Here is a 13,327-nt window from a genome sequence, read left to right as displayed (position 1 = left end):
CTAGACTGCCATCCCCTGAATCTGTCATGTCAATTGGTGATTACAGGGCAATGTCACCTGACTCTCCACAGGGGAGAAAATGGGTCTTACCTGACATTTCCAGTGTATTGGATGACAGCCGGCCACTCTCTCCCATATCAAATGCAAGTAGTTCACAAAATGTTACAATTAATTACACTAATAAATTACACCACAATCAATCACATACATGTGATTTTGAATTTGAGTTTTGTAATAAATATAGGCCACTGTCCCTAGACTCTCAAGAACCTAAAAAAAGTTCACCTATACCTGAAGCTCCACAGATAAAGGGAGAGTTCAGAGCCTTCTCACCTGTGACATCAAATATTGAGTATGATGATTTTTTGTGTTGTGCTTCTCCTAATATAAGAGTATCTTCACCTGACTCAGCTACAAATATTCATGGATATGGATCTTCAGATAGGGGCTGTCGACCAACCTCACCAGAATCTCAGACTTCTCAGTGCAGTTTCTCATTTCTTGAACTCTTGCTCTCAGAACCTATTCGTGCCCAACTTATGAGTCAACATTGTGATTATTATTTACTATATTCAGGAGGAGATTCACCCTCATCACTGCTGACATCAGCTCTTTGCACGACAGGCTGTGATGAGGAAGTGGGTCAGGGGAGCCCTTTGACACCAGAATTAGTAGCCACAGATGACGAACATACACAGTGTAGTTACGTACAGTATTCTATGAAGGCTCCGTCATCATATCAACATGAATGGTGGGATGAAAAATGTACAAATGCACAGGACTCATTGTCATGGCATGTGAAAGCTGAAGAAAAGGCACCTCTGTTTACAACTGCTGTTTCTGCTGCAAAATTTGGTACACATGCAGATGTCAAAAGTGCAGACTGTTTAACTCAGACAGAAAAATCACTTCAAGTCAGGCTACAATCATCGGATGCATTAACACTAGATGAGGAAAGTAGTCAATCTTATCTTGACTACTGGTTTTCTAAGTTGAAACCACAATCCTCTAAATGTGTATCATCACCATGTCAACCAGATAATCATTTAACAAATATTAGACAAATCACCTCAGCACACAATGAAGTGCAAGAGTCCAAGAATGTTCATTATGTGAAAGAATCATCGAGAAGTAACTCATGCTCAGATCAAGAAAATGACAAACAGTCTTTTGAAACCTGTCACATCTATAAACAATTACCAATACACAACCCAACTGTCTTTATCTTCATTGAGAGACCAAAATACATTTTAGAATTTCCAAATCAAGTAGCTTCAAAATCAACCACAGGAGAATCATTATTTGAAACACAGATTGAAGCTAAGCACACAAGCCCAACTGTAACTGCACCAGCACCTCTTTCCGCTTCCAGACCTCTTACGTATGCAGATATTGTGCGGGGAATGAAACATGATAAAGAGCCAGAAGGTTTACTGAGCGCCAAATCGTGTGAGTTGAGACCTCTTTGGCCTGAGTCAGTGTCGTCAGACAAGGAGTGCACTCATTCCTCCCTTGACGATTTTGTCACCCAGTTCAGGCCACAGTCTCCTGATTCAGTGGCATCTCAAAGTGAAGTTAGGCCCCTCTCTCCTGACTCACCCCTTCCTCAGTTCAGATGTCCCCATATGGGTTACGATGTGGTTTTTGCGGGGCACAGGTCTTTTACACCAGAATCAACATTTTCAGACTGGGAAGGCACTGATTTGTGTCTGGACATCCTGTTTGACGAGCCCAGACCAGAGTCCCCGCAGTCGGTTTTATCCGATTTTGAACTTGATAAGTTATTTAGTAGCAGGGCGTTGTCCCCGGAATCCGTGTCTTCCGCTTTTGACTGTGCGCTCCTGCAGGGCTGGTTGGCAGACTTTAGAGCATCCTCCCCAGAATCTGTTGCTTCGGTTGAGCACGGATCGCAGTGTCCTGGCATGACATTTGGCCAAATGACGAGTCAACATTGTAACTATTACTTGCGGTACTCTGGTAGCAGACCAGTATCACCCCTGTCAACGCTGTCAGATGCTGAGTATTCCGGATTTTGTCTGGAGGAATTGTTTGACGAAAACAGACCAGACTCACCAGACTCATTTACTTCACCGATTGAAGCTAAGCACACAAGCCCAACTGTAACTGCACCAGCACCTCTTTCCGCTTCCAGACCTCTTACGTATGCAGATATTGTGCGGGGAATGAAACATGATAAAGAGCCAGAAGGTTTACTGAGCGCCAAATCGTGTGAGTTGAGACCTCTTTGGCCTGAGTCAGTGTCGTCAGACAAGGAGTGCACTCATTCCTCCCTTGACGATTTTGTCACCCAGTTCAGGCCACAGTCTCCTGATTCAGTGGCATCTCAAAGTGAAGTTAGGCCCCTCTCTCCTGACTCACCCCTTCCTCAGTTCAGATGTCCCCATATGGGTTCCGATGTGGTTTTTGCGGGGCACAGGTCTTTTACACCAGAATCAACATTTTCAGACTGGGAAGGCACTGATTTGTGTCTGGACATCCTGTTTGACGAGCCCAGACCAGAGTCCCCGCAGTCGGTTTTATCCGATTTTGAACTTGATAAGTTATTTAGTAGCAGGGCGTTGTCCCCGGAATCCGTGTCTTCCGCTTTTGACTGTGCGCTCCTGCAGGGCTGGTTGGCAGACTTTAGAGCATCCTCCCCAGAATCTGTTGCTTCGGTTGAGCACGGATCGCAGTGTCCTGGCATGACATTTGGCCAAATGACGAGTCAACATTGTAACTATTACTTGCGGTACTCTGATAGCAGACCAGTATCACCCCTGTCAACGCTGTCAGATGCTGAGTATTCCGGATTTTGTCTGGAGGAATTGTTTGACGAAAACAGACCAGACTCACCAGACTCATTTACTTCACCGATTGAAGCTAAGCACACAAGCCCAACTGTAACTGCACCAGCACCTCTTTCCGCTTCCAGACCTCTTACGTATGCAGAAGAAAAGATGACCTACTTCAATAATGTTTTCCCTGAAATCAAATCATTATCTCTTGAAGCTTCTGGTCCAGTATGCCCTTCACACCTACAACTGGCCCACCACATGCTTGCTCCTTCAGAATCCATGTCATCAGATTCCACACCATGTGCTATGCAAAACACTGTAAAGCACAGACCTGTCTTCAATAGCTTAATTTCCCATTTGTTTGAGCCAGTTTACAAAGGGAAATGTTCTTGTTGTGATTCACCACAACATGATGCCAGTCATTTCAATGATAGTCCTTCATTTTCAAATCATCAAGTACCATCACCTGAAATTTCTCCTCTAAAAGGTGACAATTCTTTATTTTCAACTTGCTCATTCCCTGACCAGAGGCCACCTTCTCCAGACTCATTTGCCTCTATTGACGAGTTCACTGCCCTATCTCCTGACTCAAGAATTCCTCCATTCGAGTGTCAACCTTGTGACGACATACATTTCTCACAAAACAGATCTATTTCACCAGATTCCATAAATCCCGAGAGAGATTGTACTTATTCATGTTTTGATACTTTGTTTGAAGAGGTTCGACCAGATTCTCCTGAGTCCATTGTGTTTGACAGTGACTTTTATGAGTCCCTCAGTTGTATGCCGTCTGATCATGAGTATGCACAGTCATTTCTTGACTACTGGCTGGCTGAGTTAAGCCCACCTTCACCTCAGTGTGCTGAATCAATAGATCAAGTTTTAAACCAGTTGACATGTGGGCAAAGTCTGCCAGATGAGACTGTTACTGTAGATAATAGGCGTGTATGTAAGCCATAGGCCAGGAGGATGACAGCACACATACATGATCCAGTCTTTGATGAAAAATATGTCTGTGATGAGGTTAATTTCTTTGAAGACGCAGTCAATAAATGGTCAGAGAAGGCTTGCAATCGAAACAAATTTAAATCTTTAATAGTCGTCATGGGACAGCCGCATATCCCAGCCCTGTCTTGTCATTTTGAAAGTATCATATCAGACAAAACATTACAGGATTCCTCTAGATCCCACTCTGCAGTACTTTCTCAGACAGTAACGGATTCACATCCTGAAATGCTGATGCCACCAACTGGAACAGTTGAGATAGGACCCATTGCTCCCTCCTCAAACACAAATTGACATGGATTTTCTGATGCCTCGTCACGGACCAGATTCTGACTGGATCAGGTTCAGATTAAATTATACTGCCTTATTTTTAAGTCTTAACTGTATCACTTTAGCTGTAGATTCTAAGTTTAAGAAGAGGTCAGATTTTCTTCTGGAAAAGCACAGAGTCTGAAATGAATGTCGAGTCCAGAAGTGTTGGGTCCAGAGAGCTTTATTCTCTTTACAAATCACAAAGCCCAAGTACGCTCTGCAGAACAGACTGATGTTCTTTGTGGAAACATCACCTTTTATACTATTATTGGGGCCGTGAATACATGGTTATGTTACGTTCCCGTAATCCCTCTTTTACCTTTTTTGGTCTTGTTTATACATGTGTCTTGTCAGATGTTGTTTTTCCCCTCATGTGTCTTGTATTTACCAGAATCTGATGACTCTGAAAACACCCCCAGTGTATGAGTTATCTTGCTTGTAGTGGCTTTATTGGTGCCAGGGGACATGTGTACACAATGTATCCAAAGACACCCCAAGTGCATGAAGCATCCAAGGACATGATGTGTGAATGACCCAAGTACACCTCCACAGATTGACACTATAAAATGACCTGTCGTTTTTTGTCAGGGCTCCTCCCTGGACAGCAAAGAACCTAGACTACATCAGGTCAGACCACACAATATTTGGCAGGTTTGCACTGAGTTGAGTCACATGCCATCTGCAGAACAAAAATTTCAATGTCATCATGCTGCCTGGCTGGAGGAGGCTTTCCATGAACAAACTCAAGCAAAGAGACAATGAGTGAAAAGAAGACAACTTGTCCATGAACATAAATGGACTGACCCTGAAACACAATTAAAGACGACACATGCCCAAGATTCGTTTTCTGAGAACATGAAAAGAAAATCCATGAGCATGGACGAGAACAAAAGTTCCCTGGTGTCGGTAAGACAGCACAAGCTCTTGCTTCACAGTGAATGTAGTGTTGCTTTAGTATAAACATGGCAATGCATAAAGTGTGAATATAGAAGAAGCCTCACTAATAAAACCCAGAGACTTCACTGTCTTGTTGTGGCATGTTTGCATTAGAGCAGAAGAAAGGATTTTTTTAGTGAACCACAACTAATGGAAATTATAGTGACCAGTCTCAGTGACATGAGCTTCTTGTCATGTTATGAGATGTTCTCCTAAACTACATAAAAAGCGCTAACCAAAGGACTTAGTGATACCATTAGACTGCCTGACTTGACTGCTTCAAGTCTAAGGATAGTCAAGAGCCTTAACCTTAATATCTTACCTAAGTGTGAATGCATTTTTTGGAACTGTCGTTCCAATACCTTGCAGCGGCTATGTGTTAAGATATTTGCTTAACAGGCTCAAAAGTGAAAACCAACCAATGTACTTGCCACAGCTAGGGTCATGTACTGTCTGTTCTGTTTGCCTTCCTGTTTATAAGACACAGGCTCCCACTACTTTCATAAGCATTCAAGCATACTGTAAATACAGATCAAAGTGTAGATGTGTATCATTTTTACAAAACATATGACTTTAGTATTACATTAGTATTGCATTATGCTTCTGTTGGTGAAGCAGGCCAGCAGTGGAACAGACAGTTGCATTTGACCTTGTCATTTACTGTAAACTGGTGGAGTGTGCATTCATACAAAGTGCAGTGCTTCTTGCCCTTATGTTGTGACAGGGCAGTGACAATTTACTTGAAAATAGTGTGAAATGATGCATGTACACCTTCAGTTACTCCAAATCCTAATTTTGACTGAAGTTCATTTGTGCCCTGCTTTTATTACTGTAAATGTTGTCAGTGATGTTCTTAATGTAGTATCTCCAAATATCAAGAATATTTCATGAATAACTTAATGCAGCATCTTAAGCAGTCATTACATGAATATAATGCATTTTAAGTTGTGTGTGGTCTGTTAGATAAATGTAACTAATGTATATAAGATACGACTGCTATGACCTAGGTGCAAGTGGGCAACAAGTGAATTTCCTCATTGGAGACACTGCTCTCATGTATAAAGCCAGAGCCTGTCCCTGACAAATGCATGCTTTATTTGACTGTTTCTTTCATGACCAAAGGAATTCACAACTCATATTTATTTATATTTTTCCCCACTCCATTGTATCATTTCTTGCAGGTATCAACAGCATCTTCCAAGACAAATGTTTCAGAATCTTCAGATCAAAACAATGTTCATTTAGAACGGAGTAAGGTCTTTCCAACTGAGACACCATCCTCGGCACATGATTCAAACACACTTTCCACGGAAAGACTAGTGTTACCAATTCCAGGCACCTTTGACCTACATAAAACACAAACTGAAATCCCATTGACCAATGATAGAGGCTCACCACAGGAAAAAGATGAAAAGCCGTCATTCCCCAAACAAGGGGAAAATTGTGGCTTAGCTAAACAAAACTCAGTGACCTCTGACTCACTCTGTCAGACCAATCAAGACAGTCAAGATGAACAAATAATCGCGTCCTCAGGATCCACTCCAACACCATCAGGGTCTGGGTCCCCTCAGCTTGACCAACTTCTGTCAGATTTGAAGGAGATGAAACTTAAGTTTAGACCAGAGACACTTGACCCATCTCTGTCAAAATCTAGTGATGAAACCTCTGAAGATGATCAAATTGACGACTTCGAAGACCTTTCACCTGAAGATCGATGCCCTACAGAGGATATTGATACCCGAAGAGTGAGCATGTCATCTGTTGCACAGCTTGCAGAAGGTACCAACCACATAAATGCAGATGTCACAGAGCCTGCACATTTCCAGACATCCATTCAAGATGAACATGAAATGGTCTCAGTTACTCCTGATCCAACAGAAACCTTTGAGACAACTATGCCATCAGGCCTTTGTAGTTCTAAAGATAGTCCTGTATCCCCTACTAAGTCCCTTTCAATTTCTGAATCTCCTGAAAGATTTTGTGAAGTGATGGAACTATCACTGAACTCAAGTTGTCCCTTGGACATAATTCAGTCCAGCGAGAATGAAAATGCTACTGAGACATATTCACCATTGTCTTTCCACAAAGTAGCTGTGAAGGGTCAGTCTGACAAACCTGAGGATCATCTGGCGAATCTTTGTGAGGAAGATTTTGGATTTATTCAAAATCAAGAGGAACACTCAGCTATGTCATCAAATGACTCAAGGGTTGTGACGGAGGAAATATCAACACAGAGTACCCAAGATCACCCTCCACACTTATGGGAGGCAACTTCTTTTGAAGCCAGTCAGAGTGAAGATTTCTCCTCTCAGTCGCTTTCTGATTTCACTCCGGAGACAGTTACATGTGCAAGACATTTTAGCTTTGAGCAACTGATGCCGTACCACTCTTTAGGGAACTTGGAGACATCCTCAGATGAGGATAGGCCAAGGACCAGTGGACATCTTTCAGAAGAATCTCTGACTCCAGTAGACTCTGAGTGTTTTGCCTCTCAGCCCACTTCAGTTAAACCCAAAGCAGAGGTGACTTCATCAACCTCTGATGAGGAGTACAGCATTCCACCTGGGTATGCAGAGAGCTGCTCTGCCACAACCATCTATCACGTGCCTCCAGAATACTCAAAAGTTGTGCGTAGTGGTCCAGACAGCCCGACCTTTGAATATTCTGACCCAGAGCCTTACTTTGACTGCAAGCAGGCTGCATCAGATTTCTCAGAGACTGAGCTTGATGAAGCTGATCCAAGTACTAGGTCAAGTGGAGATCAGCCCCACGATCATCTAAGCCATCCCAGAGTGGTGGAAAAGGTGAATCGAAGAGTCCTTTTGTCCTCTGGAAGTGAAGATTATGAGGATGCTCCTTTTGTCCATGAGCCTCTTTATAATGTACATGAAGTGGATGAAGAATTATTACGCTATTCAGAAGCATCGGATGAGGAATATTCCCTGTGTGAGGGTTCACAACCGCCTCCTGTCTGTGAAATTGGGGCATATTATGATACTGATAAATATCTGACAAGGGTAAGATGAGATTCAGAACCACCCCAGCCTGCAAGCTTTTCCCAGAGCTGAGCTTAACCAAATAAATTTGCTTCAGAAAGGAATGACTGCTAACCCTCTGGCCACATGGATGGGATCTAAAACTCCTTATAGCCCTTATTTAATTTTGATTTCAAATTTAACTAGTCATGACGCAGCATGTCACTTTGTTGCCTGTAACCAGCTGTTTTACTCACAGTAATAATAATCGCTCAATGTTTTTTCATCAGCCATAAGCATATTAATTCTTTAATGATGTGTAAGCATGGTATGTTTTGCAAACGTTTTTCCAAGTGACAGACTGCCATGTTGTACTTTCTGATGTAAGATATGAAAATTCAACATGAAATACTCAAAAGCAGTGGAAAGTGCACCATATCACTCTGCTTATTGCTTGCTTTGCTGCAAACATAGAATTCATATATTGTCATTCACTACATCTTAATGGGTTTGTGTTGCTTGGTCAGGAGATCACCGCAGAGCTCGGATCAATGTCAGAAAGTTCAGATGATGAATTTTTGACTACCAGAATAGTGCGAAGGAGAGTTGTCATTCAGGTATCTGATTTAGCATGGTTGTTGGCGTTTTAAATGAGCATGGAGGGTGTGACTTCCAGAGTGCAACTTTAACCAGGCTAGGTCCTCTTTCTAAAGTTAAAAATGTTTACTTTCTAACAACTTTTAGTCTCATCTAATGGGTGACACTTTTGTGTTTGGAGATTCATTTAGAGTTTCCAAGTAACACGGCACTTGATTTGCATAGATGGCTGAACCTCGCGGTGGTGTTTTATGCTGCTGTGAGCACTTCTTTGTTGGTTTATTTGTCTACTCTAACCTTCTTTTTCCCTGAGAATGCGAGTTTGTTTCCTGTGTCCCAAAGCCCTTATTCTCTCACTGAATCACAACCTAAAATGCAAGTTTTGCGTCCTAATTTTTTCTCTAACATGTGTTTGCTTTTTCTTTTTGAAGTGGAGCATTAAACACGGAACTGTTGCACTGACCCAAGTTAGCATTCCTGATTTTCGTTTGTCTTGTTTCCTTTTACAGGCTGATGAAATGCCTGACCTCCCTACTCAGTCAGTGACGGAAGAAAAGTACAAGGATGAAAATGGACATATTGTTGTCAAAAAGGTAAAGCAAGACTCTATGTAGGCTCTCGTGCACATATCACAGCAGTATTTAACCTGGTAGTGGCAACAGCCAGCAAAGCAAATTTTTGATTGTGCAGCAATACCAAAGACATTTTGTAGCACTCCATTTCATTCAGGGATAGAAAACACTGACTTCTGAAATTGTGTTTTTGGTTACATTTTTCTTGAAACAAATGCTTAACCACCTCATGGTCTTTGCACATGTGATCCTCCTCAGGTCACCCGTAAAATTATACGCAAGTGTGTTTCTGCGGACGGTGTGGAACATGAACAGGTGTCAGTAGAAGGAGATCCCCAGGGGTCCATCAGTATGGCGGAGGGAGACGGATACTCTAAGGTGGTGAAACGGACTGTCCTGAAGAGTGAGGGAGACCACACAGAGGTGTGTGTGTGTTATGTATTATGTGTGTCTTCGCTATCTGTTTTAACAGAATGCGGCAAAAATGGCAACATTTATATTGGTAGTAGTGTATAAAGGACAATTAAATAACAAACTAATAACTTCTTTTGATCTGTAGGTGACATTTGCTGAATGTGAGGGTTTCTCAGCATCAAGGCAGGACACAGTTGAAGGTTGTAAGGTCAGTCACGTAGAAAAGACAACGGTGGTGGAGGGTGAAAGGACACTGACACACCAGGGTGATCCATCTTTGGCTTCAGACCTGCCCTCAGCCCAAGACGATTTCAGACAGGTTTGTTTATAACTTTGTCTCCATTATTCCCTAACTGATTTACGTGCTTGTACCTGTACATGGCTACCTGGTACTGTGTGATAGGGCAATTTTTTCTTTTAAATTTGAGAAACATTAAGTCCTTCGATAGAAAAGTATTTCACATGCATATGGAGAGGTACTGAGTCTTTTTTTTTCTTGACCAGTTTTTGTTTTCATAATTAATCATTCCAAATAAGGTGAATACTGTTTTCTCCTTTTCATGCCACTAGGCACTAGGTTATATAAGCGGTTTTAGCAGAACAGAGCTCCCTCATGTGGTAGAGAGGGAGACTGTCAAAGAAGATGGAACTGTGGTCAGGAGGTGTGTGAGTGCTAGAGTGCACCTGTTTGTGTGTGTGTGAGTGTGTGTGTGTGATTTCTCACAATGACAGCCGTGCTGTAGGTTTGTGAGTTTTACTAATGTTGACTAACGTGTGCTAATGTTGCTAACATTAACCACTTAGTCTCAAGTAGCTTACTGTAAAAGGTCTGTTTTCCTAATCAATCGAAGGGAGATAACATACAACGAACCCAATGAGATATAAGTTTATCATTTTATCATTTGGGTGACAACATTTTCCGAATCTAATATCTGCTGTACTATTTGTGAGGAATGAAAGAGTTGTCCCATCTTTGTCCTGTGTATAGTGTACACTCACTATTTAAGGGAACATTTTCGCCGATTGGTTCAGTTAATGTGTTACTTACTGAATCAAAGTTTTATTTTGTGAATTATATTGTGTTATTTATATTATTATTTTTTGTGTTTACATATTGTGACACCTTAGGCCTGTCAGAGAGGGCAAGTTAGAGAAAGCATGCTGTCGGTACCACATAGCCTCAAGTATTCCACATAATCAAACAGGAGGTAAACAGCAGGCAAAGCCACACAAAGGTAGTCTATTCAATTTAGTACTGGCCTCAGTGGTGGTACCTTGCCATCAACAAGGTTTATAAAGGCTGATAATGAGAGATATATAAACAGATATACACAAATCAAAGAACCCCCTGCATAAATAAGAGAAGAAACATGAATGCAAATTCTTATGTGTTGGTTTTTCTGGAATTGATCATTAGCCTGTTTTAAGTGTTGTCTAACTTAATCTTTAGGTTTTTGCAGCTATGAAGTTGCTGTGCATGTGATCACAATTGAATGCTGGTTCTATTTAGCACGACATACAGTAATTTGTGGGTGTTTTGTTTTTCTCCCATAACATCTTGCAAGTGTGGCAACATCTGTTCATTCAATTTAATTTCCACAGAGCCTCAGGTGTGTTTTTCGATGTCACTGACCCGTCTCTGTTTGCCTCCACCCCCCTCCTTGCTCCATCTCTAGGGCCCACATGCGTAAAGGTCGCACCCTCAGACGAACAGTGGTGAAGGGAGCTGGGCAGCGCAAACAGGTCCTTCTAGAGCAAGTGGACAACCCCAGAAAAGGGTCTAAACCACGTGATCTCCAGCAGCATCTCCACCAGCTCTTTCACCATTATTACGAAGAAGAAACGGAGGACAATGATGCGGACGAGGAGGAGGAGGAAGAGTAGAAGAATATGTAACACTCTCCCCAACTCCCTGGCCAAGACCATGCTTAAGTCCCCCCCTAATCCTATGCATTAGCCACATGCGTCCCGGTGTGCACCACGGCACCTCAAAGCAACCACAGTCTTCCCATTTAAGTCCTGGATGACCCTTTGTTCGCAATTTGGAGTTTCCTCTCCTGGCTTGTATGACACATCCACGATTTTCTTTTCATGTTCTCATGTTGTTTTGACTTTTTGTGACCAAAGAAAGCCTTCTGTTGTTTTTCCCGATTAATTTTACTTTCCAGAATTGTCTTTGATATTTTTGTCTTGATGCTGTGGTAGGGCAAGAAAAAAATACATAAGAGGAACACTATTCACATCAACTAACTCACAAACCTCGAGGAGGTAAAGAACACTTTACCTGCATAATACTGGTACTACTCACCGAGTGGGTACTTGGACTGAAAGACAATATCTCACACTGCACTGCCTCTCACAATCAGAGTTTCTCAGATATTCCTTACTTAAAAGTTGTCTCACTCACTGTACTAACCTCTCCGCTCTTTTGATTCAGGTGGTCAAGATGTCACACAAAGAAAACCAGACTGTATCGACACTGAATTTAACTGCTGCTGCTGTGTTTTGTGTAGGCTATGTGTAATCTGTCTTTGGGAATTATATATTATCTATAATATAGACATTACTGACATCAGTAGCCTAGGAATTAATAATCACTCATGTGAAGTAGAGCAGGCATGACTAACCACATGTGTCATCATGATCCTAGCTTTGACTGCTTTGTAGTTCTATGGATTGCCCTTCTGCCTCTCTTTCCCTTCTGTGTGTGTGTGTGTGTGTGTGTGTGTGTCTTTCTGTGTTATTATGTTTTATTCTATTCTTGGTTTTTCTCTTAAATTTTTGATCTTGAATCATGCTGTATGAATGGTGAACGTGTGAGTGAGGTTGTAGGTACTGAATGTATGAGTGTGTCCATGCATGTGTTGAGTTAAATACTGCACTATCAGCTTGTTTGAAGGGGGTGTTGTCAGAATTGTTTCATTTGTCATTTGAGGATGTCTTTATTTTAGAGTTTGTCTTTTATTTTTAGTTTACTAGTAAGTATAGAGAACTTATTTAATCTTCAGAAATTGCCACTGGTAATAACATCATCACAGCTCTTTTAGAGATACTGACATGGCATCTGTGGTGAGATAATCAGGTGTTTCTGTTTTATTTAATGTTTTAAACTTAATTAGTTTATTTTTTGGACAAGAACGTGTTGGACCAGGTGCTGGCAGCTGCGTGGCGTGTGTTTGTGAGTGAATGAGTCTGCGAGTGTAGTGCAAGAGTGCGTGCCAGTTTCTGTCAGCAAAGAAAAGAAAGATTTATTTTACACAAACCGCATTTGCACTCCTGAATGTCAGGAGGGAACACCTCCATGCTTTTTGTGCACAGGATATGAGAGGTACAAAATGCTTCAGCCACAGAGAGAGTCTCATTTTGGCGGGACAGGCGCTAAATACAAGATATCGTCACACCAGGCTCACGCGCAATGAGGCAGGTTGAGAGCTTAAATATACTGTTATTCACAGCTCTGAGCATCGCTTCTGTATGTATCTACAACATGTAATGTATTTCTTTCACTCTCACTGTTTACTTTGTGATTTAGAAAAATGTAAAATGCAAACTAGTGGAAGTTCACTGTGACAGATATGCTTTTAATTTGAAGAATCAGCATCCCTTTTCTGTGATGATGACAGTTATATACATATACAATGCATATATAAATATCTATAAGGGCATGTATTACTGTATCAAAATTCAAAAAGACAAAAAATGGCTGCAGTGTGTCTATGGC

The 13,327-nt window shown here is 41.6% G+C and overlaps 1 protein-coding gene across 1 annotated transcript in view; it reads left to right on the top strand.

The window, feature by feature from the left end:
• LOC121604459 (ankyrin-3-like) overlaps positions 1-11,490 on the top strand; it is a 50,448-nt gene extending 38,958 nt beyond the window's left edge. The window contains exons 50-57 of the mRNA XM_041933972.1: positions 6,703-6,827; positions 7,443-7,852; positions 8,551-8,640; positions 9,130-9,213; positions 9,451-9,615; positions 9,752-9,925; positions 10,177-10,268; positions 11,283-11,490. Coding sequence (XP_041789906.1) covers positions 6,703-6,827; positions 7,443-7,852; positions 8,551-8,640; positions 9,130-9,213; positions 9,451-9,615; positions 9,752-9,925; positions 10,177-10,268; positions 11,283-11,490 — 1,348 coding nt within the window. The remainder of the gene's footprint in view (positions 1-6,702; positions 6,828-7,442; positions 7,853-8,550; positions 8,641-9,129; positions 9,214-9,450; positions 9,616-9,751; positions 9,926-10,176; positions 10,269-11,282) is intronic.
• Positions 11,491-13,327: the final 1,837 nt, after the last annotated feature.

The sequence above is a fragment of the Chelmon rostratus genome, chromosome 3 (genome assembly GCF_017976325.1).
Source record: "Chelmon rostratus isolate fCheRos1 chromosome 3, fCheRos1.pri, whole genome shotgun sequence".
In the NCBI taxonomy this organism is placed as follows: Eukaryota; Metazoa; Chordata; class Actinopteri; order Chaetodontiformes; family Chaetodontidae; genus Chelmon; species Chelmon rostratus.
The sequence above is the reverse complement of the archived record's forward strand: the minus strand, read 5'-3'. Positions and strand labels throughout refer to the sequence as shown.